Source organism: Pan paniscus, chromosome 15, assembly GCF_029289425.2.
Source record: "Pan paniscus chromosome 15, NHGRI_mPanPan1-v2.0_pri, whole genome shotgun sequence".
Lineage (NCBI taxonomy): Eukaryota > Metazoa > Chordata > Mammalia > Primates > Hominidae > Pan > Pan paniscus.
In genome coordinates this window covers 94409396-94436282 of record NC_073264.2, presented here as the reverse complement: position 1 = coordinate 94436282, position 26887 = coordinate 94409396, and the positions used below count along the sequence as shown (strand labels likewise).

Below are 26887 nucleotides of genomic sequence, written 5' to 3'. Positions count from 1 at the left end.
TTGCATTACCATGTTACAGCTAGAAAGTGTTAAGGCCGAGATTTGAATCCTGGTCCTTGTGATTCCACAGCTACTCTTCCACAGGTAGGGGGAAGAGGGAATATGATCTCTGAGGAGAAATCATCTGTGAGTTGCACTGTTTTGAAGGGAGCACATGATCATATGTAACCAACCAGAAGATATCAGAAGGTTTTCTGAAAAACTTTTTTTTTATATATGGAGTTTCAGCCTTGTTGCCCAGACTGGAGTGCAGTGGTGCAATCTCAGCTCACTGCAACCTCCGCCTCCTGGGCTCAAGCGATTCTCCTACCTCACCTTCCCAAGTAGCTGGAATTAGAGGCGTCTGCCACCATGCCTGGCTAATTTTTTGTGTTTTTAATAGAGGTGGGATTTCACCATGTTGGCCAGGCTGGTCTCGAACTCCTGACCTCAAGTGATCCACCCACCTCGGCCTCCCAAAGTGCTGGGATTAGAGGCGTGAGCCACCACGCCTGGCTGAAAAACATAATTACATGGCTGTACCCCAAAAGCTTTGGTTTTTCCCTTCAATGATACTCTTAATTCCACTATAATAATTTACTATTCATCACTAGTGGGGTAATGGTCTAAGGATAGTAAACAAAATACAGGTGTAAATGACTAGCTTTTGTTTTCAGATAAAGAGGTGTGAACCGCTGAATTTTTCACCTGCTGAGTAGGAGGATAGTTTTTATTTAACATTTTGATAAACTTGTGACAGGAAATTATACATTTGGGTTGTCACTGTTTCTGTTCTCATTACAGGTGTTTGACTTGCCCTGCTCTCTTCAGACTACGCTCCCTCCCTTCCCCCTTGCACACCCCGCAAATCCTGTGCTTGCTTTGGTAGTAGAATACATCAGTACAGTGGGTACGCTTATCAGGGAACTTTGATTATAGAAATAGCTGTCATTCATTTAACATTTACCATAAGGTAAGCAATGGACTAAGAGCTGTATGTATATTATTTAATCCTGAAAGTAACCCCCTAGGGTAGACGGTATTATCCACATTTTTCAGATAAGGAAACAGGCAAAGATTTCACACATCACACAGCTAAAGAGAATTGGAATTGGGTTTCTGGTCAGTCCAACTCTAGTGGTATATCCTTTCTGTCTCTTCCAGCAAGATGCCTGCATGTAAGAATGTGCTCTATTTCAGAGATTTCAGGCATCCTGTAGGTCCCAGAGTTAGCTCCCCCTGCATTACAGTAGAGGGCTATATGTGGTGTCTTTGTGCAGAGAACTGACATCCCCATGAATGCTTGCCCTTCATTATGCTATTCTCATTACCCCCCATGCTTAAATGTAAACATTTTAAATGCCGTATTAGATAACACTAATTTATGAAGTAAACATTAAAGAAATATCAATCTAGTCAATTGAGTACCTTAAGAATTATTAACCTGAGCCGGGCACAGTGGCTCACACCTGTAATCCCAGCACTTTGGGAGGCCAAGGTGGGCGGATCACCTAAGGTCGGGATTTCAGGACCAGCCTGGCCAACATGGTGAAACCCTGTCTCTACTAAAAATACAAAAATTTTCTGGGTGTGGTGGTGCGTGCCTGTAATCCCAGCTACTCAGGAAGCTGAGGTCAGAGAATTGCTTGAACCCGGGAGGCAGAGGTTGCAGTGAGCTGAGATCATGCCACTGCACTCCAGGCTGGGTGACAGAGTGAGGCTCCATCTCAAAAAAAAAAAAAAAAAAAAAAATATTAATCTGTGTGTGTCGTGGCTTGAAGAGAAATCGTTCATGAATTGTGTGTATGCTTTAGCTTCCTCTAAGTTACTAAAGTTATTCCCTAGAAGTTTTCAGCTGCTTTTCCAGCTTTGTCTGCTTTTGTCTCTCACACAACTTGTCAGAAGCTGTAAGAATAAAGAATATAAACATTGTGTACCTTTTCACACACATGCAGCATAAATCTCAGTGATTGCCTCTTTCCCATTAGAAGGGATTAATGTTCTCCAGGTAGATAGCCTTCTCATTTCCTTTCCAGTATTCACTTGGTTTTGTAGTCAGTGATTAATTTTTTACAGAGTACTAAGGAAAAGAACTTCTGGCAGCTTCCATAGCCTGGTGGTACTTTTTTTAAATTTAACTTTTAATAGGTAATACATTCACACGGAACAGAATTCAACATGGTATTCAGTAAAGAGTCACCCACCCTTCCACTTTGTTCCCCAGCCACTCAGTTGCCCTTGACAGAGGCAACCAGTGTTACAGGTTCCTGTGTGCCCTTCCAGATAGATAATCCAGAGATTGTCTCAGAACATAACCTAAAATGTATTGTAAGGGAGCATGAAAAGATACTTAGATTGGAAATATCCTATTAGTAATGCCTGACTGGCATTTAGCTCTTGCAGGAAAATCTTGTAAGACTTTTTGAGACAAGGTCTCTCTCTGTTGCCCAGGCTGGAGTGCTGCAGTGGCATGATCACAGCTCACTGCAACCTTGACCTCCCAAGCTCAATCAATTCTCCCACCTCAGCCTCCCAAGTAGCTGGGACTACAGGCATATGCCACCATGCCTGGCTAATTTTTAAATTTGTTTTTAGAGACAGGGTCTCACTGTGTTGCCCAAGCTGGTCTTGGACTCCTGGGCTCAAAAGATCTGCCCCACCTAAGCCTCCCAAAGTGCTGGGATTACAGGCGTGAGCCACCATGCATGGCCAAGACTATTAAAACGGACAGAGACTTGAAAGATACGCTTCTGTGTGGATAAATGGTCATGTACCACATAATGATGATTCAGTAAACAGCAGACCACATGTACAACAGTGGTCCTATAAGGTTATGTAATAACGTACTTTCACAGTACCTTTATAATGTTTAGATGTGTTTCAGTGAACAGATACCATTGCATTATAGTTGCCTACAGTATTCAGTACAGTGACACACTGTACAGATTCATAGCCTATGAGCAAAAAAAATGGCCTTATATACTGTGTACCCTAGGTGTGTAATAGGCCTTAAACCATCTAGGTTTGTGTACGTACACTCTGATGTTCGCACGATGATGAAATTGCCTAACAATGCTTTTCTCAGATGATATTTCTGTTAAGTGACCACTGTTAAGCAACTTTAAGACTACACTCTGTGTTATGCCTCTTTACCCAACAGGGACAACCAAATTCCAAATATTAGCTACAAGGGTATAAGAAACAAAACACAGAAAACTACAACTTTAAAAATTTTTTTGCCAAACTATAATGCATCCTTGCCTAAAATACAAATTATATATTCTTCCCACTGTTCAGAGAAGTGGTAAAGTTAGGTGTGTTCTGAGAAAAGAAAGCTGAAGAAGATAAAAGGAGTAGGGATACAAAGAGCAAACTGAAGTGATTAGGATTGTCCAGTCTGTCAGAAAGTATATTACTAAGGTGGCCATAAATGTAGTGCAACAAGTAGACCCTAAGATGAACCCTAATCTCCATTTTCTGGTATTCACACAGTAGTGGGTTATATGTAGGTTCTATCCCTTGCCATTCTCACTCCACCTGAGAATTTAGGTAGCCCCCCACTGTGTACCATAGCCTTTTGTACACCCCTTTGGTAGTACTTACTACATAGAGGTGAGATTGCCTACTTCTTTTTCTACCCTTCTAGAACATTGTTAGCTTCTTGAAATCAAGAGCTGTATTATTTATCATTGTATCCCTCACATGTAGTACAGAGCCTGCACAAAGCTCAATAATTTTTTTAAATGAAAGTCTAGAAAGGTAACCTGGAATCCAGGGCTGAATGACCCATTAGTTTGACCAAAATCTAGAGTGGCAATTAAAAATAACATTACTTCTTTTAGACCAGTGTCAAAACTGGAGATTTTTGTATCTGCTCTTTCTTAGCCTGGGTTCCCTCCAAAAAGTAGAGCCTCGTATAAGGACTTGCAAGCAAAAAGTTTATTTTGGGAAGTTCTACCAGAGAATAGGAGTGGGTAACTGATGAGTGAAATGGAATGAGAGCAAGCCAATACAAGCATGTGTTCTGAGCTGATCACTGCTGTGGTCAATCAGGCATAATCCTACTGGAACTCACTGATGAGCCACATGGAATGTACTTCAGGATTGTCTTCCAGAGGGAAGAAAGAGGGGACATTTACCTACCACCTTCCATCCCTCCATTGGAAAAGTGTTTCCAATAGGGTGTTCACTCCCTTGCATCTCATGGTTTGCATATGGACAGGTGCCTAGCAGATTCCCAGAGGTGCTGACTCCAAGGGTCACAATTTTCACAGCAGACAACAAAAGATACAAAGGTACCGCTGAGGCAGGGTGCTGTAACTGGGCTGCTGTGGTGAAAGGCAGAGAGGTTGTGCAGTGGGCGCAAGAGTTGCTGAATTTAGTCTACTTCTTGCATCACTCAGATCAGTTTGTGTGCTCCATCATCACCGAATCTTCAAGATGGTGGCCAGCCACACCTCTACAAAAGACTCAATCATGGAAGAGATTGAAACTAGATTTTCGTCATTCCTTGCCAATACTTCAGCAGGCCTAGGCAGCCTACTAGGTGTGAGCCAGACCTTCATCCCAGAGGTATTTGAGCTCTTAGTTTCTTTATCAGTAGTTGCTACAATCACTAGGTCTCTGTTATCCCTCAGCAAAGAAGCACCAGAAGATGCTGCAGTGAATCCCCTGGGTTCTGAATGAACTGCTGTTGTATAGCCACAGACCTTGCACCTCATCCAACACAGGATCCACTTGTACGAGTGTACCTTCAGGACCTGCCAGTGCATATAGCCAGGTCTTACCATTCTTTGGGTGCCTACACTCTTTCCTCCCAGAACAGGGACTGTATTTTCCCAATCAGACTGTGCTGGGAACATGATCCTCATTATTGGGTTGGAGGTAGTGAGAGAAGGCAGGAACTGATCTTAAAGAGAACAAGCATTATCTTTTCAGGCACCTGCAGGGTCTCCAGATGAAGGAGGCTGCTGCTCTCTAGCAAGGAGTTGGGGGAGCTGCTTCTCCTAGCCCAAAAAATTCAGGTAAATCTTGGGGTTTAATATTCTCAGCTAAGCCAACCAAATATCCCCATTCCAGGTTTCTGTGTCCAAGTGTTCCTACCAGGACCCAGATTTTATCATAGAACACCTGTCAAGGCTTTCTTTCATATCTCCTTTGTAGTTCTGATATCTTTTAAATTAAGTCTGGAGCCTGAATTTTGGCAATCTGCCCCGCAGCTGCAAGAAATAGGGTCTTTTCAGACACTGACCTGGAAGTCTTCAGACTTTGAAGAATGCCTAGATTTAAGGGTTGGCTAACCTGAGCCTGTCATTCTGTTTGTTCATGGCCTCTAAAGTTGTTAATCCAGCCAGTATCTAGGCCTTATAGTCACTAATGTTCCCATTCCATTCAAGTGCCACCATGATTGGTGATCTGATACTTTACCTTCCACATATACCTCATTTTAATCTGCTCCTGGTGTTGTCATGCTACTATGTGCAGCGGTTATCACCATGTCTCCTACCAGTAGGAATGGGAGGGGGAGACCTTTTGCCATTTGGTCAGTGAGTAAGGTAGATCTAGAATCTCATTCAAGAACCTTGTTTTCTAGGGCCATTTCTGTTATCTTTGCTGGGTGTCTCCTCCCATTCCCCGCAGTCCATGCCGAAAGCACAGCCCAAATCAAAGGCTGACATGCAGGTCATTTATTCAGTAAGTATCCCATGAGCAGGAGTGAAGGGGAGCAGTACAAGAGTGGGTCATTGAGCTGATCACCACTGCAGACACCTGGGCTTAGGCTCTTCATCAGAATTGTCCTCCTGAGAAATAGTAGAGAGGAGCATTCATCCAAGCAGCTCTCAGAGTCACAGCATCTAAGGACCGACAGTGCAGAACACTGAGGCACAGATTGACTTGTCTTCTCGCCCTTATATCTGACACTCAGTTTTTGCTTTGGATCCGGAATTCCTGGTTGCCTTTTAAAAATAGATTTGTAGGTATGATGTGATGGTAGTGCTGTTTTAGAAAACTTAAACCTTTCAATAGTGTGCTCTGTATGCATTGGAATCCTGGGTGGAGGGAGACAGTAGGAAGCTTTTCAGTAATTGGTATATGAGATGCTAAGGATTTGAACAAAGGTGGTATTCTAGTGGGAATGGAAGAGAGGCTAATTGAAGGGTGTTCTGAAGGACAAATCTGTAGGACACATTGGTTAGATATTGAGGTCAAAGGAGGGCAGAAAGGCAGAGTAGAAATTAAAGATTTATAGGGTACTGTGTAGACACATTTCTCCCCAATTTCCAGTGTAATCCTCAGAACTTCAGATTCTTTCAGCTGACATGAGAAAATAAGACTCACAGGATATAGGTTTGTTTTTTTGTTTTTGAGACAGAGTCTCGTTCTGTTGCCCACGCTGGAGTGCAGTGGTGCAATCTTGGCTCACTGCAATCTCTACCTCCCGGGTTCAAGCGATTCTCCTGCCTCAACCTCCTGAGGTCCTGAGTAGATTTTTAGTACCGATGGGGTTTCACCATGTTGGTCAGGCTGGTCTCAAACTCCTGACCTGGTGATCCGCCCACCTCGGCCTCCCAAAGTGCTGGGATTACAGGCATGAGCCACTGCGCCCGCCCACAGGATGTAGTTTTTGTTTGTTTTGTCTTTTTAAGACAGGGTCTCATCTGTCACTCAAGCTGGAGTACAATGGCATCTCTTGGCTCACTGCAACCTCTACCTCCCAGGCTCAAGCGGTCTTCCCACGTCAGCCTCCTGAGTACTTGGGACTACAGGCATGCACCATTATACCCACCTAATTTTTGTATTTTTTGTAGAGACAAGGTTTCACCATATTGCCCAGGCTGGTCTCAAACTCCTGAGCCCAAACAATCCGCCCATCTTGGCCTCCCAAAGTGCTGGGATTACAGGTGTGAGCCATCGCACCTGGACAGGATGTGTTTTAATCTGGTACAGGCTGGGTGAGGGTCAAGAATTAGTGATGCAGCTGCCTGAATTTAAAACCTATGGTCTTTCACTTCCTGCCACACTCACTTCCGTTATTTCTTAATTTCTTTTCTCAGGATTCTGAATCAGTCATGTACTGGTTAGTAAGAAAGAATTGAAGCAACTTTTCTCTCGAGCCTGTTTGTACTTCAATTCTTATTTCTAACTCTGGTGCCTCTGAAGAATCACCATGCCAAGTCTAAGGCCGGCCCTCCTCTAAACTTACGATCTTGTTTTATGTTGCATGGCAAGCTGTAATCTCCCTGTTCCTATTTCCTTTCCCCCTTGCCTGTTTCCTCCTTCCTCTTTCCACCCCGACCTCAATATGAATCTGGAAGCCGTTTATATATTTCCTGATGGACATGAGCCAGTGGAAAAGTTTCCCACTGGTATTGGTGAAACAAGTAGGGTGGCATTGTAGGAATAACAAGTAAGGGGGAAACAAAGATCCTGACAGTGTATTCAGGAGAACTGTCAACATTGAGGCTATTTTTAGTTACCAGAGGGACAAACATGAAGAGGAGAAACAAAAATTGATAATAAAAACAGAAAGTGATCCTATTTAACATGCAGCAATACAGTCATTTGTGTTACTGAATTTCAGATTGATTTGTTAGCTCTTTAAGTCTCAGCCTTCAGCCCTGGTCATTCATTCCTATTGGTTATGTGACTCAATTTTTTGAGGGAAGGTATTTTTGCTTACATTAAAGATTAGAAAGAAAATATCCTAGTAAAAGAGAATAGAGGAAAGGATTAAATAAGTAGGAGATGGATCTGTAAAGTGTGGTTATCACATAAGCAAAAGAAATTGTAAGAAGTTGACTTTGTACTACCTGCCAACCTCCCAAGAGCATCACTGAAAGTCTGCCTGAGCGCAATGTATTGGTGCCTTTTATCCATTAAATGCCTTGGCTACAGGTGGAATTTTTCTGTTACCAGGAAATTGTTAATAAAAGCTTTTTTTTTTTTTTTTGAGACAAGAGTCTCGCTCTGTTGCCCAGGCTGGAGTACAGTGGCGCAACCTCGGCTCACTGCAACCTCTGCCTCCTGGATTCAAGTGATTATCCTGCCTCAGTCTCCCGAGTAGCTGGGACTCTACAGACACATGCCACCACACCCAGCTAATTTTTGTATTTTTAGTAGAGACTGGGTTTCGCCATGTTGACCAGGCTTGTCTCGAACTCCTGACCTCGGGTAATCTACCTGCCTCAGCCTCTTAAAGTGTGGGATTACAGATGCCTACCACCACGCTTGGCTGTTAATAAAAGCTTTTGGCCAGGCGCAGTGGCTCACGCCTGTAATCCCAGCACTTTGGGAGGCTGAGGCGGGTGGATCACCTGAGGTCAGGAGTTCAAGACTAGCCTGGCCAACATGGCAAAATCCCGTCTCTACTAAAAATAGAAAAATTAGCCGGGTGTTGTGGCAGGCGCCTGTAATCCCAGCTACTCAGGAGGCTGAGGCAGTAGAATTGCTTGAACCCGGATAGCTGAGGTTGCAGTGAGCTGAGATCACGCCACTGCACTCCAGTCTGGCAACAAGAGTGAAACTCCATCTCAAAAAAATAAAAATAAAAGCTTTTGAGTTGATCTAAAAAGCTAACTGGTTTATTAGTCAACCGTTGCTGTGTAAGAAACAATCTGAGAACCTCAGTGGTATAACACAACGAACATTTATTTCTAATAAGTTTCTGGGTTAGGTGGGGCATTTCTGCTTCAGTTTGCAGCAGCTGGGGCCTCTCTCATTGCCACTGTGGGTCAGCAGGGGTGGCTGTGTTCCCAGGGCTGCCCATTCTCCTCCTGGGACCAATAAGCTAGTCACAGCGTACTTTTCACGTGGTAGGAGGGAAGAAGGCAAGCCCAGTTCCCTAAAGAGGAAAGGGACTCTAGACAGAGCAGTACTATTCAAAGCATGTCTGCAGTGAGTGAGATAGGTACAGAAATTAACAAGCATTTAGAAACTAAACAATTGCCACAATATTCAAGCGGTGTTTTTGCTGAATTTTACTAAAGTATTGGTCCAGGACACGTTGGAAATTTAAAAAGAAAGAAAAAACTGTAGCATGACTCGCGATAGTTTGCAAAGTGCTGAGAGAGAACACATGACATTCTGCTCACTAGAACTGACTGCCTGTACTGCCCATGAGTAAGCATTCTGATCTACGCATGTGTCATGGGTTTGTGTTAGGATCACTTTGTCACCAAGAGTCTGACCATCTTTGAGTGTGCTGATGGTTTCGTACCTACAGGACTTGTCCATTACCAAGGATGTGGCACCGTGTAAAGCCTCTCAGCACCCACTTGTTGGCCTTTCCCTGCCAGCATCCCTTCTGCCTTGCTGCTATATTTACATTTTCATTCCAATATTGATAACCTTGACAAAGTTGTATTATCATTAATTGAAATCCTTTACCATCAGATTAAAACATTAATTTTGACATTATAAGATAAATCTCTTTTTACCAACATTCCAGTTTTTTATCTGTCTTCCTTTTACATTTTTGAGTTAATATCACCATGTTTGGTGTATTTATAAGGTGCTTTCTGCTCATGAGAGAAGTAGTTCTAAATAAGTTCTAATGAGCATTGATTAGTAAAAGTCCTAAGTTAGAGCTGGGTGCAGTGGCTTACACCTGCAATCCTAGCACTTTGGGAGGCCGAGGCGGGCGGATCACCTGAGATCAAGAGTTCAAGACCAGCCTGGCCAACATGGTGAAACCCCGTCTCTACTAAAATATAAAAAATTAGCCGGGCATGATGGTGGGTGCCTGTAATCCCAGCTACTCAGGAGGCTGAGACGGGAGAATCCCTTGAACCCAGGAGATGGTGGTTGCAGTGAGCTGAGATCGCGCTGCTGCACTCCAGCCTGGGCGGCTGAGCAAAATCTGTCTCAAAAAAAAAAAAAAAAAAAGTCTTAAGTTAGAGGCATAAAAGGCTGGGAAGGGGAACTTTTGGGAGGGGAAGGAAGGATATGTTTAGGTAGGACTTGTTTCTTCCTAGATGTGTAACCTTGGGTAACTTATTTAATCTTTCTGAGTCTTAGTTTTCTCATCTATAAAATGGGGATGATAATAATAGTAATAATAATACACCCTTCTTTGAGAAGAAGTGCTAAAATTAAATATTCTAAAGTAAGCAATTAACACAGAGCCTGATACATATACATAATAAGTTTTCAAGAATGTTAGCTACTATTATTATTTGCTTTTAGTTAATTATCTACTAGGTGCCAGACACTATAGAATCAGATAAGATGGGGCTTTTACCGAAAAGGAACTTAGTCTGGTGGAAGAGTCAGACAAATATATATAAGAAAGATATAGTAGTATGAGAGTTTTGTGCTGTTACAGACAAACACAGGGTACCAGAGAAACTTTTAGATAGGAGGAACACCTGACCTAAGGCTTTGAGGAGCAGTATCAAAGTAGGCTCTTAAAAGAGGCAGCATCTAAGCTGAGACTTAAAGATGCAGAGGAGTTAAGAAAAAGAGTTAGGGGCATTTCAGAAAAATGGAACAACATACACAAAAGCCTGGAGGTGCAAGCGATTGGTGGACTTCTGGGGAATTGGAAGGGACACAGTATGACTGGGGTGTAGAGTCTGCGCAGGGATGGGCTGGGGAGTAGGCAGGTGCCAGATCATCAAGGGAGATGTAGCTTGGACTTTTTCTTGAAATCATTTGTAGCATGAAGCTATTGAATAATTCGTTAAAGAGGCCATATATAATTTACATTTTAAAAGATCATTCTGGCAACAGTACAGAGAGCAGATTAGAAAGGGAAAGACTGGAGGTGGGAATTTTTTAAAAGCCATTTCAATAATGCAGGGGAAAAGTATCAGGTTCTGAAAAGGAGGTGGTAAAAATTCAATGGAGATTCTGTGGAGGGGTTGAATTGAAAAGAAGAATGAACAGCATCTGGTGATAGATTGGATATGGGCATCCGGAGAAGAACCCAATAATAGTACTCAGATCTCTGGCTTTGGTGACTGAAGAGGCCCAGATTTCCCAGAGGAAATGAATTGACTTTGGCATTTAAGATGTCTGTGGAAAATCCATGTGAAAGTCAGGTGTGACTGGGAGTCAGCTCAGGCTTGGAGCTATCAGCTGGGAAGTCAGGGATATAATGAGGTGAAGGCCGTGGGGCAAGTGACATCACCAGGCAGTGAAAAGAGCTGGATATTCATGGTACTCGGCTTAGGTACTCCAGACTGTTTGAGCAAATGTAGAGTGTCAAGAGTATGGTCTCATTTAAATCCCATAACAACCCTGTGAGGTAGGAAACAATCTCAGCTTTGCAGATGAGAACATTTCAGACTCTTAAAGAGTGAAGTGATTTGCCTAAAGTGATTTTGCTACTGAGTGGCAGCGCTGGGATTTCAAGTCCAATCTGATTTTAAAGCCCATTTTTTTTCCTACTGTATCCTGCTGCTTTGTAAACCTCAGCAGTTTAAATATTTGTGATCATGTTATCTTTCATCCTTTTTCTTCACCTCTGCCAGTATCCTGGTTTAGTAGGATTGTGACACATGATTTTAAATAACCAGCTTTTCTCTCATTTCCCCTGCTTCACTCCCAAACACATCTATGAGATTGCCTTTCCTATCAGACTAACTCATCCCACTCAATTCTATTCCAATACTCACTTTAAAACAACAGGCCAACAGAGGTCCTCCACTGGCTACTGAATGAGGTCTGTCCTCCTCAGCTTGGTATTCAAGGCTCAAAGGCTCGTCATAAAATGACGACTGTTGAAAACTTTCCCATATTTCCCACTTCTCATTAGCACATCTTCACGCCTTTGGGTGTCATCTATATGTGGATGTAAATGTGGTGGTCTCATTGTGTTCCTTATAGGGATATTCTTTTAGTGCTTGGAATAAAGACATCTTTTATTTGCTCTGTTACCATCTTATAGAAACGGTTTTGTCTTTGTGATGAAATCAGCTTGGATGTCTTCTGACCTTAGTTCCTTTCCAGTGTCAGGGTTCCTTATACTCCATCCCTAATGTGACGAGCCAGCCTCTGTTCTGACACTTTCTAGAAGGATCCTTTTTTTAATGGGAGAAGAGGATGGAAATTCTAATTGTTAGAAATTTCTTATCATTGAGCCAAAATCTCCCCACTTTTAACATCTATCTGTTTCCTAGGAACAACGGATAAATCAGTTATTTCTCCTCTGCCTCGTGAAGAGGCATTTAAAGACAGCTCTCATGTCTCTCCTCAGGTTTCTCTTACATAACCCAAATCATCTCTTGCTTGGAGCTTTTTTCCTGTGATAAGTTGCGAACTCTCTACTATTCCCTTGCCCTCCTGAGACTCTTGCAGTTTGGTCAGTGCTAATCTAAACTGACCCACGGGGCCCAGAACGACACAGCACTCCACAGAAAGCAGCAACATGAGTCCTTTGATTACGGCTCAATGCTCGTACCTGAAAAGCCTGAGATTGCCTCAGATCTATAACAGCCATGTCACATTTTGCATTCATTCAGTGAAAAAAAAAAACCCAGATATTTTATATAGATCCAGTTAAGCCAACCATCATCTGCTGTGCAGTCGATTTCTTTAAATGTAGAACTAATTCTCGTAGTTATATTTCAGCTTCATTTTGAGCAGTCTTTTTAGGCAATTATGATTCTGCTATGCAGTGTGGTGTTAACTGTGTTTCCAAGTTTGGGGTCATCTGAAGATTTTGAAACATACTTTCCACATCATTATCCAAGATTTTTGTTTGTTTGTTTGTTTCGAGACAGAGTCTCACTCTGTAGCCCAGGCTGGAGTGCAGTGGTGGGATCTCAGCTCACTGCAGCCTCCACTTCCCGGGTTCAAGCAATTCTCCTGCCTCAGCCTCCCGAGTAGCTGGGATTACAGGCACTTGCCGCCACACCCAGCTGATTTTTGTATTTTTAGTAGAGATGGGATTTCACCATGTTGGCCAAGCTGGTCTCGAACTCCTGACCTCAGGTGATCCACCTGCCTCAGCCTCCCAAAGTGCTGGGATTACAGGCGTGCGCCGCCGCACCCGGCCCCAAATTCTTGATAAACATGGCAAAAACCAACTTCCCACTCCACGCATCAAGTTAATCAGTGCTGTTTATGAATGGTTCTGTTAACCACTGTCCTGTCATCCTATCCCCTGTCTCTTCATCTTATCTGCAAAGATCTCATTTGTACATTCAACACATTTTTATTTAGCACAGGTTTAGCACATGTGCGAGAAGGTGCTAGGAATACATTGAAGATAGCAGTCCCTATCTTGTGCTTACAGTTTAGCAGCATCATGAAATATTTTCTAAATGCTTTGTGGAAATGAAGTTATACGGTTCTCTATGATATTTCTCCTCATCTGGTAGCGTATCAGAAAGGGGAATGAGGGATTACTTTTTGTAGACTCCATATTGCTACTCATTATCTTCTATCACTTGAAAGTGGGATTCACTCCCTTTATCTTTACACCTTTCATGGTTTCACAAACAGCTTTGAACTTTAGAAGTCTCTGGAGTTTATTTACGCCCTTTCTGTGTAGCCATAGTTTGGTGGTGTTTATTTTATTTTATTTTATTTGAGACAGAGTCTTGCTTTGTCGCCCAGGCTGGAGTGTAGTGACACGATTTCAGACATAATTTCGGCTCACTGCAACCTCCGCCTCTCGAGTTAAAGTGATTCTCCTGCCTTAGCCTCCCGAGTAGCTGGGATTACAGGACGCCCAGCTAATTTTTGTATTTTTAGTAGAGACTGGGTTTCACCATGTTGGCCAGACTGGTCTTAACTCCTGACCTTAGGTGATCTGCCCGCCTTGGACTCCCAGAGTGCTGGGATTACAAGCAAGAGCCACTGTGTCCGGCCTGGTCGTGGTGTTTAAACACCTGTTTGTTTGTTTGTTTGTTTGTTTTCACATTATCAGGATTGTTTTTTGTTTTATAGTAAGCTTAATGAAAAATTTCTGTTCAACTTTAGCCATTCTCACTCCCATAATCTTTGTCACTCAGATTTTTACTTATATTTTATCTTTATATTTTGAAATGATCTTTCCTAAGGAGGAGAGTTGAGTCTTCTTAGGTTTTCTTTTCTTCCTTGAGTTCTTGAAATGCCATAGTTGCTTTCTCCAGGATCCTGGTCCTCTTCGCTTACTTTTTCAAGTTTGCCAGAATTAAGCTCAGATGTATTTTGTCTATTTTCTGAAGGATTAAACTGTCAACAATGCAAGGTGCTATGTTTTCATACAAAGAGTGGATGTCTGCATAGCTGGCAGCCCACCTACCTTATTCTGAGGTGTGCATTCTCTCATCAGTCAGGTGTCATCCACTTCCTTCCTCTAGCCAGTTTCCACCACTGCAGCCTTTTTGCCTACTCTTCTTTCCCTTTTGGTCCAATGTCTTCCTCTATACTGTCTTACTCACATTATTGGATTTGCACATAGATGTTTATTATCTTGAACTTGGGAGGATTCTCTGCCTTTTTCTGTAGATCCATCTCTGTAAGGCAGCAGATTTTCTATAGATGCCATAGTCTATTGTTTACCCATCCCACCAAGTCTTGGTTGAGTTCTTTTTTGCTATTGTGACTTTTAAATATCGTGCCTAGCACACTAATGTTCAATAAGTAATATTTATGATTAATCTCAAGAAGTATTTGCCTTCTCTTTTAGGCTGTGAGGATATCATTGCTGAGAGCATCTCATTAGATACCTTAATTGCCATCCTCAAGTGGAGTTCTCATCCATATGGCTCTAAATGGGTGCACCGACAAGCTTTACATTTCCTCTGTGAGGAATTTTCCCAGGTCATGACTTCGGATGTTTTTTATGAACTCAGCAAAGACCATCTGCTTACTGCTATCCAGTCTGACTACCTACAGGTAATCATTTAAACACCTCTCAAACTCTGTCATTCATATGTGCGCCAAGAAACCCATCTATGCTCTATTACTCTTCCATCTAGGGTAGGGCAGGGGAAGAGAAACAGGCTGTGATCAAACCACCCAGGACTGCCCTCTTCATAGTTGTACAACAAAAGCCTTCTGTCTCACTGGCTCTTCATGTACACTGCTACCATGACTCAACATTGAACAAGCCCAGATCCCAGCCAAATGCACCAAAAAGAGATTGGGGCAGTAGGCAAGGTCAGAAGCACATCCCAACATGATTTTCTTGACTTCTATTAATGTAGTTTCTCTATAGTGGTTTCTTACTTTTGGTGGAGCATCACATACTTAGATTGTAGACAGTAGCTTCAGCAGCACAAAGTAAAAATAATATTCAATTTCTGATCTGCTCACATTTTTATCAAAACTCAGTGCATGTATTCTTCCAAAGTACGGTAATGTTTTCAACTACTTATTTTTAACCAGAAGTAGTTTTTAGCAAATTCTTGTGTTCTTGACTTAAATGTCAATTTAATTTGGAAATTTACATTAATAATAGATTTTATACATTACAGAAAATACTTACAGGCAAAGTATATTCAAGCTTAATTTTTGTGCATTGGCTATATGAATTTTATGCTAAAAACTGTACAACTGTTTTAATGCTATTAAAGACATAAACCCATTGAACCACTTCCTATTTCTTTGTATTTGTGCTAGAAAAATAATAAAATGCTACCATTTTAGTCAGAAATGCAGTGGAGAGTTAAATAATACACTCAGCATCTGTGCTTTTCCTTTGTATGTTGCTTTGATTGCAGTACAGATGGCATACTTGGGCTTGATTTATGGAGAATCTTTGTTCATTAACCTTGTCTCATTGTCCTAATCAAAACTGGACGCTTCATGTTTGTGTTAGAAGTTGTTAGTTCTCTTAGATTATTGTCTTTAGGAGCTTTGCATTCCTTCTTAGAAAGTATTAAAAAAAAAAAAAAACAGAGAGCAGCCTAGATTTGCTCTAAGATTTTAAATAAAATACAAAGAAATGAGGGCTGCATTGCCATTTCACAGATTGTGCTTCACTAACCAGTAGAATACCTTGTAGAGATTGTAGTTTCTTCTGCCAAAACAAGTTGACTGACTTGTTTTTCCTGTCCCTCCAGGAGAGAGTAGTTACTCTGCCTATACCCTATACTTACACTTTCATTTACTTATCTCTGTTTTCTTCCAAAAGAGAATTTAAGGCAGCTGTATAGAAACCACATAGTAAGATAAAATAAATTTAAAATAGGAAGTGGGTTGCTTGAGCCCGGAAGTGCGAGACCAGCCTTGGCAACAGGTGGGACCCCATTTGTACAAAAAATTTAAAAAAAAATTAGCCACTTTGGGAGGCCAAGGCAGGCGGATCACGAGGTCAGGAGATTGAGACCATCCTGACTAACAAGGTAAAACCCCGTCTCTACTAAAAATACAAAAAAATTAGCCAGGCGTGGTGGCGGGCGCCTGTAGTCCCAGCTACTTGGGAGACTGAGGCAGGAGAATGGCGTGAACCTGGGAGGAGGAGCTTGCAGTGAGTCAAGATCACACCACTGCACTCCAGCCTGGGCAACAGCGCGAGACTCCCTCTCAAAAAAAAAAAAAAAAAAAAAATTAGCTGGGTGTGGTAGCACATACCTGTAACCTGTAGTCCCAGCTGCTCAGGAGGCTGAAGCGGGGAGAATCACTTGAGCCCAGGAGGTTGAGGCTGCAGAGACCCATGATGGCACTGCTGCACTCCAGCCTGGGCAATAGAGTACGACTTCATCTCAAAAGGAAAAATTAAAATGAAAAAATAAAATAGGAAGGGAGCAGATTACAGAAAAATAAGATAGAAATGAAATTTAAAAATTAGTTGGAGCCAAGATTGAGGTTACTGGATAAAATATATGTAATGCAGTCTTGTGTATTTCCTGTTGATGGACCACAGATTTAACACTAAAACTTCAAACAGCCAATGGAAAGAGTGAAACATGGTAAGTTGCATGCTGTATTTCCCACCTACGAAAAGTCCTTAATGAAATTAACCACTTATCTAATTTCACTAAAATAAATATAAACCATTTTTTATTATAGGCAAGTGAACAAGATATCCTTAAATATCTGATTAAATGGGGAGAGCATCAGTTGATGAAAAGAATAGCAGATAGAGGTAAGCTCAGAAAATTAGCTTGCACTAGTTACCTTGTGTAAAATTTGGTGGTTCTTATATTCCAGAAGCTCATAGAAATGCATGTGGCACATCAGTCTTGAAAATTGACACTGTTGCCTGGTGAAAATGGAAGTTTTTACCACCAGCAAAATCCTTTAGTGGACAGGGTATAGTTTATTAAAATAAATATATCAGAAAGTCTTATTTTGCAGCTTTAAAAGGATACTTTTTATTATTATGTTCTTAGGTGCTTAATAAAACATGATTGATTCATGGAAGTACTAGAATGAAAAATTTCATATAATTTCATATAATGACTAAAGTATTACAAAAGCATAATGTTGATGAAAATTTGGAATTAGTGTTGATGGTTGCACAACAATACAAGTATAGTAAGAGCCACTGAATGGTACGCTTTAAAATGTTTTAAATAAATTTTGTGTTATGTGAATTTTAACCTCAGTTTAAAAATACGAGTACAGGCTGACCTGAGGTCAGGAGTTTGAGACCAGCCTGGCCAACATGGCAGAATCCCGCCTCTACTAAAAATACAAAAATTAGTGGGAAGTCGTGGCACGCGCCTGTACTCCCAGCTACTCGGGAGACTGAGGCATGAGAATCACTTGAACCTGGGAGGCAGAGGTTGCAGTGAGCTGAGATTGCACTATTGCACTCCACATGGGTGAAAGAGCAAGACTCAAAAAAAAAAAAGAGTACAAATAAAAAAGCATTCATTGTTTATTTTTAAATGTTGTAGAAAGTAGGCTGGGTGCAGTGGCTCACGCCTGTAATCCCAGCACTTTGGGAGGCCGAGGCGGGCAGATCACCTGAGGTTGGAAGTTCGAGACCAGCCTGACCAACATGGAGAAACCCTGTCTCTACTAAAAATAAAAAATAAGCTGGGCATGGTGGCATGCGCCTGTAATCCCTGCCACCTGGGAAGCTGAGGCAGGAGAATCACTTGAACCTGGGAGGCAGAGGTTGTGGTGAGCCGAGATGGGGCCATTGCATTCCAGCCTGGGGCAACAAGAGCAAAACTTCGTCTCAAAAAAAAAAAAAAAATGTTGTGGAAGGTAAAAGAGAAATAAATAATACTTCTGAATGACCTCCCAGTGGGGTCACTGCAGAAGAGAAGGAAGCATCATATGTTGGAGGCTGGGCTTTCAACTTTGGAAATTTGTGATTCTACAGCAGTCTTTTGTTTGTGTGTAGGGTTAGCCCACCCACCTGTCCTCCTTCCCTCAAACATCGTTGTGTTCCTTTATGTACTGAATCTAAATTTAAAATTTTTAATTGAAAAATTAAATACCGATTTCCTTTTTCTGTCACCTTTCGATAGCTTTATTTAGATATAATTTATGTATCTTAAAGTTCACCGGTTTGAAGTGTTCAAGTCAGTGGATTTTAGTACCTTTATAGAGTTGTTTTGTCACATTTTTAAATATAAAAAATGTTGTGCTAAACCTGCCTTTAAGCCTTTTTATAGTGTTTCTTTAATATGCTACTATCCAAGCTCTAGGGAACAAAAGCAGTCCTTCTATTTTATTTCTCCAATTTTTTTTCTGTGGCTGGCAAAAACCTTTAGCAATTCTCAGATTTGAATGTGTTTATTTTTATTTTTAAAATTTTATTTCAGAGAGCAACAAAGTTATGATTTTTGTTTTTGATTTATTTTTTTATTTGAGATGGAGTCTTGCTCTGTCTCCCAGGCTGGAGTACAGTGGCGCGATCTCAGCTCTCTGCAACCTCTGCCCCCTGGGTTCAAGCTATTCTCCTGCCTCAGCTTCCCGAGTAGCTGGGATTACAGGCACGTGCCACCACGCGTGGCTAATTTTTGTATTTTTAGTAGACACAGGGTTTCGCCATGTTAGCCAGGCTGTTCTCGAACTCCTGACCTCAGATGATCCACCATGCCCGGCAAGTTATGAATTTTTTAAAATATGAAAACCATTACAGTTGATTTAGAAAGTTTTTTAAATGCCAGCATACAGTTAGTTCTCATTTGTAGCTTTTATATTTGTCAACTTACCTAGTCACTGAAATTTATTTGTAACCCCAAAATCAATACTGGTGATACTTTAATGTTCATTCACGGAGTAGCGAAAAGCTTGGTCTCCCAACAAGCACATTCCCAGCTGAGTTCTAACAAGACAGAGGCACTCTGCCTTCTTGTTTCAGATCTCCTTACCAAGTGCCACATTTTTTACATTTTTATGTTTTCGTGATCTCACTGTTCAAGATGGCCCCCGGGTGTAGTACTGAAGTGCTGTCTAGTGTTCCTGAGAACAGGAAGGCTGTGGTGTGCCATACAGAGATAATACGTGAGTTAGGTAAGCTTCATTCAGGCGTGAATTACAGTGCTGTTGGTTGTGAGGTTAGTGTTAATAAATCAGCCACATATATTAAATAAAGTGTCTTTAAACAGAAACACATAAAACAAGGTTCTGTCTTAATCATTTGACAAAAATGTTGTGCCCAGAGGTTCACAGGAACCTAACCCTGTGTTTTCCCTATGAGCAACAGTTCAGTATTCGCTGATTCATTGTTTGTGTTGACTTTATAACTACTTCAGATAAGAACCGATTGTATATAACTCTGTGTAAATGTTATAGACCATAAGCTTGTTCAGTGATATAAAGTTGGTAATGATGAAATGTCATTTATTTGGGGCAGATAACAGGCATCCTTAAGGGTTAAAATTTTCCTTAGAAAAATAGTTGCTAGGCCAGGCACGGTGGCTCACGCCTGTAATCCCAGCACTTTGGAAGGCCAAGGTGAGTGGATCACCTGAGGTCAGGAGTTTGAGACCAGCCTGGCCAACACGGTGAAACCTCATCTCTACTAAAAACAGAAAAATTAGCTGCGTGTGGTGGTGGGTGCCTATAATCCCAGCTACTCGGGAGGCTGAGGCAGGAGAATCGCTTGAACCCAGGAGGTGGAGGTTGCAGTGAGCCAAGATCATGCCACTGCACTCTAGCCTGGGCAACACAGCAAGACTCCATCTTAAAAAATAATAATAAAAAAATAAATAAAAGGTAGTTTCCACACTGGGTTAGTGGAAGGTTCTTCTGCAAGGATAAGAAGGAAGCTAAGTGAACCAGGCCATAGCTTTGTTTCAGTCAGTTTTATACAGGAGGATTCTGCCCTTACCTGTCACATATTTGGGGGTTTCATGTAAGATTTTATATGAAAACAGGATGTCACTACTTTAAGAAAAAAAAAATTTTGAAAAGCAGAATGCCTTAAATAAATATGAAGCTAAATCATAGCTAGGCAAGGGGGGAAAAAATGACTCTTTTCTACACAGTTAACAATTTTATTCTGAATGAATCCAGAAAAAAACTTAGCTTCTCAAAAACAATCAATTCTCTCTCTCTCTCTCTCTCTCTCATACACACACACACACACACACGATTTAAGGAAGATATCAGTTTTCCTATAGAATATTTGAAAAAAATCCAGCATTTCATGAATAATAAAGATCTTATTCTGTGTTAATTTTTTAAGAAAAAAATTACAGACCCCTAGATTAAAGCCATGATTAAAGATTTCCAAATTACATATTTTTTCTTCCCACCTCAATAGCATAAGCATACATGTATTTCAGATTGTCGTTCACTAATGCCCAATGAAGAAATCATTCTCTGCCCTGGATGATGGACATATATTACATGTCAAAGATCAAAGGGTCTACTTTTATGCAGTAATGTTCCCATATTATGGAAATTTGGGAGATTTTCATAAAAATTTTAAAACCAAATAAAGCACATTAGACTTTGCTGCTTCAAACACCAAGTGATTAACATGTTGTTAAATTACTGTTACACATATGTAGGCTAATGAGCATACTGATAACTTACAGTGACCAGAAATGGCATATGCTCTGCAATGACCTTATACTACTAAAAACTGGTCACAAAAGTGAGAAGGCTTTTTAAAAAGCCCTTGATAAAACTAGATTTTAGTAGATTGTCATCTTTTCTCTTTTGAGTTAGTCTATAGAAAGGAATCCTTTATTCTTTATTGCAGAGCAGTGATAAAATAATTTTATTGTACTGTTGATACCATGCTTTTTCTTTATCCAAGAACATCCCTATTAAACAAACATGAAAGAAAATAATTGATTTATAACCCTTTTTAAAGCAGAGGCACATAAGTCTATAGAGTGGTACTGTTAGTGTATGTACTAGAGAACAAAGGAAACCTGTCTCAGAACATTTGGATTTGGTTGGAAACTTTTCATTTTCTGTCTCATAGAGCCAAACTTACTGAGTGGCACTGCCCATAGTGTGAACAAAAGAGGTGTAAAAAGACGGGACCTGGACATGGAAGAGCTCAGAGAGATCCTTTCTTCTCTCTTACCTTTTGTGCGAATTGAACACATCTTACCTATAAACAGTGAAGTCTTAAGTGATGCAGTAAGTGTTTTTCTCCATGTATTCCTTTCATGAAAAGAAAAATGCCAGGTGTATGTTTTTATTCATTGTAAATAATTTCTGCTACTAATAGAGTATTGTGAAGCTGTAATTCTGTGAGGACAGAGACAGATGTCTATTGTGTATGATGTTGTATCTCCTGTGTCTGCCACATAATACAGTTAAAATGTTCAGTGAATGAGAGTTGAGTGGGTAAATAGGTCTTACTCATGCAAGAGCATTATTTCTAGCAGAGTTAATTCTGTCATTTAAGTGTAGATCAAGTAGACCCTTATTCAAAAAGGGAAAGGTAGAAATTACCTTTGAAGAGTCTTCAAGAACAGCAGTGAATCAGAGAGTAGTGGAGTGGAGGGATTGGTTGAATAGAAAAAGAATTGATGGACCTGAAAATTAATAGAGCTCATCTTGTTACTTTCATAATTTTTTAAACAGTGAATTTTTAAAAAATTAATATAATTGGCTGGGCACGGTGGCTCACTCCTGTAATCCCAGCACTTTGGGACGCCAAGGCAGGTGGATCACCTGAGGTCAGGAGTTTGAGACCAGCCTGGCCAACATGGTAGAACCCCATCTCTACTAAACATACAAAAATTAGCCAGGCGTGGTGGTGCATGCCTATAATCCCAGCTACTCGGGAGGCTGAGGCAGGGGAATTGCTTGAACTGGGGAGGTGGAGGTTGCAGTGAGCCGAGATTGAGCCATTGCACTCCAGCCTGGGTGACAGAGCGAGACTCCATCTCAAAAAAAAAAAAAATTAATAGAATTGCTGGAATTCATGGATGGGAAAAATAAATATTATAAATATTAGTTCTTCACACATTGACTTATAAACTTAATGTAATGCTTATAAACATCATAATATGTTTTTTCTAACTGCACAGGAACATTATAAAACATAAAAGTCTTCTGGAAAAAAAACAGAAAACATAATAATAAACGAACTATCACAAGTCAATGTGGTGCTAGATTAACTGATTAGCAGAAGAAGAAATTTATTGAAAGTTAAACCATCGTTTCACTGGCACACAAAATTAATCCTTGTTAGACTGAAGAATTAAATACTAAATGGAAACATGGAAGAACTAGAAGAAAACAATATTGTTTTCAAGAAGTATTTATGGGCTACTCTGGGCATACTGCCTATGGGGTAGCCCTGCTCCACAAGGAGCAGTAATAAAAATAAATAAAAACAAAACTTAAAAAAAGAAATATGTGTGGATTCTGATTAGAAAAAAAAATTCACCCTCACTAATTACACACACACCAGAGAAAGCAAAATGAAACAGTTACCATTTTTTCACCTGTTAAGGTAGTAGTTATAGTACCACTACACAACAGAATATTTTGCTCCCCTGAACAGTTGTTATAAAGACTGTATAGTGGCCGGGCGCGGTGGCTCACACCTATAATCCCAGCACTTTGGGAGGCCAAGGCAGGTGGATCACCTGAGGTCAGGAGTTCAAGACCAGCCTGGCCGACATGGCAAAACCCTGTCTCTACTAAAAATACAAAAATTAGCCAGGCATGGTGGTGCATGCCGTTAATCCCAGCTGCTCGAGAGGCTGAGGCACAAGAATTGCTTGAACCCAGAGGCAAGCCAAGAATGTGTCACTGCACTCCAGCCTGGGTGACAGAGCAAGACTCTGTATCAAAAAAAAAGAAGAAAAAAAAAGATTATGCAAAGTATGTATTTTTATGTATTCTCAAATTCAACTATGTAAAACTTCATTTGGTAAAGACTCTGCCAGGCGCTGTAATCCCAGCACTTTCAGAGGCCAAGACAGGCAGATCACTTGAGTTGAGGAGTTCAAGACCAGCCTGGCCAACATGGTGAAACACTGTCTCTACCAAAAAATACAAAAATTAGCCAGGCATGGTGGCATGCACCTGTAGTCCCAGCTACCTGAGAAGCTGCGATGGGAGAATTGCTTGAACCCAGGAGGCAGAGGTTGCAGTGAGCCAAGATCTCGCCATTGCCCTCCAGCCTGGGCAACAGAGTGAGACCCTGTCTCAAAAAAGAAAAGAAAGAAAAAGAGAAGACTGGAAGGAAATATATCAACATTACTGTTGTAATGAGTATTGACTTTTTTCTCTATTTTCTAAATACTAGATAATGCTGTATTTTACTAGTTAAAAGTAATTTTAACTAATGCAGCTGTTGATTATATTTAACGAGAGTAATATTGGAGAAACAACTTTTGGTTTTGTTTAAAACCTGGGACTCAAATCAAATTGAACCCTGTATGTAGTTTAGAAAAGTATTTTAGAACTTTGGTTAGGAAATACATACCTCTGCTCTTAACTCCGTGCCTAACACATCATAAGTCCCCAACAAAGGTTTGCTAATAATGGCTCTTAACTTTCATGCTCTCTTAGTATGTGCTAAGCACTGTACTAGGTGCTTTCATCTGCATTGCCCTCATTTAATCCTCACACCACCTTAGGAACTAAAGATACCTGATACAGATTCTCCTGGCATCAGTCAGGAAACAACGGGGATACCTCATTCAGTTAGCTGTGCACTGCCTTGCCTCCAGGGCTGTACAGGAGCCCTTAAAGTGAAGCCCAGGTAAAGGAGATGTCCATGGTCACATGGCTGTTAAATGCAGGAGTTGAAGTTTGAGCTGCATCTGCCTTGCCCCAGAGCCTGTGTTACTAGGCACTGTGCTAGCCTTCCTGTATCCTTATACTGTAGATATAGGCCCATGTCAATGTTCTCGTTTTGTCTTGAGGAGTTGGGTGGGGACTGAATTTGTTCCTAGATGAGTAAAGAAAAAAAAATTGGTTTTCATTAAGAGTTCTGATCTTTAGTCCAACTTAACTACATTTTAATTAATGTGTCTCTTGTTTTTAAAAATATTCCTCTATTTAGAGAAAAATGGGAAATTATGGTATCTTTTTATTGAAAATCTTTTAAATATTATTAAAAATTTGAGGTATTTCACCGGGCATGGTGGCTCACGCCTGTAATCCCAGCACTTTGGGAGGCCGAGGTGGGCAGATCACGAGGTCAGGAGTTCCAGACCAGCCTGACCAACATGGTGAAACCCCGTCTCTACTAAAAGTACAAAAAATTAGCCAGGCGTGGTGGTGAGTGCCTGTAATCCCAGCTACTCGGGAGGCTGAGGCAGGAGAATCGCTTGAATCCAGGAGACGGAGGTTGCAGTGAGCCAAGATCACGCCACTGCACTCCAGCCGGGGCGACAGAGTGAGACTCCGTCTCAAAAAAAAAAAAATTTGAGGTATTTCTAAATTTCATATACATTTCTAAATTTTTATTTAAATGATAAAGTTTGCATATTTTTATTTATAGTTATAAATATTTTTATTTATCTTAGTAGTATTGTAGTACTACACAGATTTCTATCTAAAAAAAAATTTTTTTTTAGATGAAAAGAGGCTTGATTAGTACTCCTCCATCAGATATGCTTCCTACAACAGAAGGTGGGAAGTCAAATGCCTGGTTACGGCAAAAAAATGCTGGCATCTATGTTCGTCCTCGACTCTTCTCTCCCTATGTGGAAGAAGCAAAGGTAATGAAAACCATTTGAAGATAGTAGACTACTTTATTACAAACCATATGCACAAAGTGGTTCATTGTAGTATTACTTAAATATTTGGAAATAGCCTATATTTTCAACAATAGGGAAAATGAAAGTAAGTTCTAGTTTGACTACTCAACAGAATAGTTTTCTAAAACGTTTAATTTTAATTAAGCATGTTTTTAAAACTTAGGTTATGTTAAAATGCATTTTATATTTTTCTCATTTTAGTTGCCTTGCAAATTGTTAACTGCCTTGCAAATTGTTACCACTTAATGAAAATGGTTGTCACTATTTTGTGATCTTGAGCATGAGGGAAATGTTCTGAAAGAAGATTGCCCACTTTTTTACTTCCTTTGTAAATTAAAGGAATGCCACGACCTCTTGTAACATATTTCTGCAATAGCTGACTGTTCGGAATTATGTTTAGTTTTAGAATAAATGCACAAACTAAGAAAAAATTTCAGGCCTGTTAAGTAACTAGTTGGCATTATGTATATTTTAACATAAAGAACTGTCCCAGAAAATACGGTAATGTGAAAATGAAACATCTAATTTTTATTAGATGTTCAGCCATAAGAACTTTCCGGGGTCCATCCTGGGCAACATGGTAAAACCCCAACTCTACCAAAAACTAAAAGGAAAAATTTAGCCAGTTGTGGTGGCGTGCACCCTGATTTCTGCTACTCAGGAGACTGATTTAGGAGAATCACCTGAGCCTGGGAGGCAAAGGCTGCACAGTGAGCCGTGATTGTGCCACTGCACTCCAACCTGGGCGACAGAGTAAGAACTAGTCTTCAAAAAAAAACAAAACAAAAAAAACTTTGGACTTTTGAGGAACTGACGTCTTTGAAAGCAGGAAATCATTATTAAGCTTTCTGAAGTAAATTTAACAGACCAAACAGTGTGTATACTCAATGAGTATACAATCAAGTTGCCTCAAAATGTTTCTCATTTTTAAACCAGGCATGGTGGCTTATGCCTGTAATCTCAGCACTTTGGGAGGCTGAAGCAGGAAGATCACTTGAGTCCAGGAGTTCAAGAGCAGCCTGGGCAACCTAGTGAGACCCTGTCTCTACAAAAAATAAAAATAAATTAAAAAAAAAAAAAAACTAGCCAGGCCTGGTGGTGTGCTCTTGGAGTCCCAGCTACACAGGAAGCTTTAAGTAGGAGGGTTGCTTGAGCCTGGGAGGTCAAGACTGCAATGAGCCATGATGGCACCACTGCACTCCAGCCCAGGCAACATTTTTCTTTTTTCTTCAAAAAAGAAAATTTGGTTTATTTCTAGGTCTCTTGAATTGATTATCAATCTTTTTTTTTTTTTTTAAGACGGATTTTCACTCTTGTCATCCAGGCTGCAGTGCCACGGTGAGATCTCAGCTTACTACAACCTTCTCCTCCCGAGTTCAAGCAGTTCTCGTGCCTCAGCCTCCTGAGTAGCTGGGATGATAGGCACCCGCCACCACATCTGGCTAATTTGTGCATGTTTAGTAGAGATGGGGTTTCACCTTGTTGGCCAGACTGGTCTTGAACTCCTGACCTCAGGTGATCTACCCACCTCAGCCTCCCAAAGTGCTGGGATTACAGGCATGAGTCACAATGCCCAGCCCTGATTATCAATCTTCAATATTTTGTATTTTGAGCACTTTGTTGGATTTGTTATTTAGCACATGTATACATTGTTTTATTATAATATTGTGTGTAATTTATTTCTGATTAATTTTATATCCTTCCTTCACATTTCAAATACTTCTAATTAAAAGCAGACTTTTCAAAAGATGGTTGTGTCTTTTCAGAGATGGTCCTAAAAGAGTCTTTAAAAGTTAAAGATGTAGGGGAACTTTCTTTCACCTCTAGTATTAACATTTATAAAATAGAAATTAATTCCCTTTTTATTTGATGAAAGT

At 40.6% G+C, this 26887-nt stretch overlaps 1 protein-coding gene across 2 annotated transcripts in view; it reads left to right on the top strand.

Moving 5' to 3' along the window:
• Window positions 1-26887, top strand: part of BTBD7 (BTB domain containing 7) — a 95607-nt gene that overhangs the window by 54567 nt on the left and 14153 nt on the right. For both annotated transcript variants that reach the window (XM_008958222.5, XM_055097976.1), the window contains 4 exons: window positions 14600-14808; window positions 16927-17002; window positions 21260-21420; window positions 24828-24971. In XM_008958222.5, coding sequence (XP_008956470.3) covers window positions 14600-14808; window positions 16927-17002; window positions 21260-21420; window positions 24828-24971 — 590 coding nt within the window. The remainder of the gene's footprint in view (window positions 1-14599; window positions 14809-16926; window positions 17003-21259; window positions 21421-24827; window positions 24972-26887) is intronic.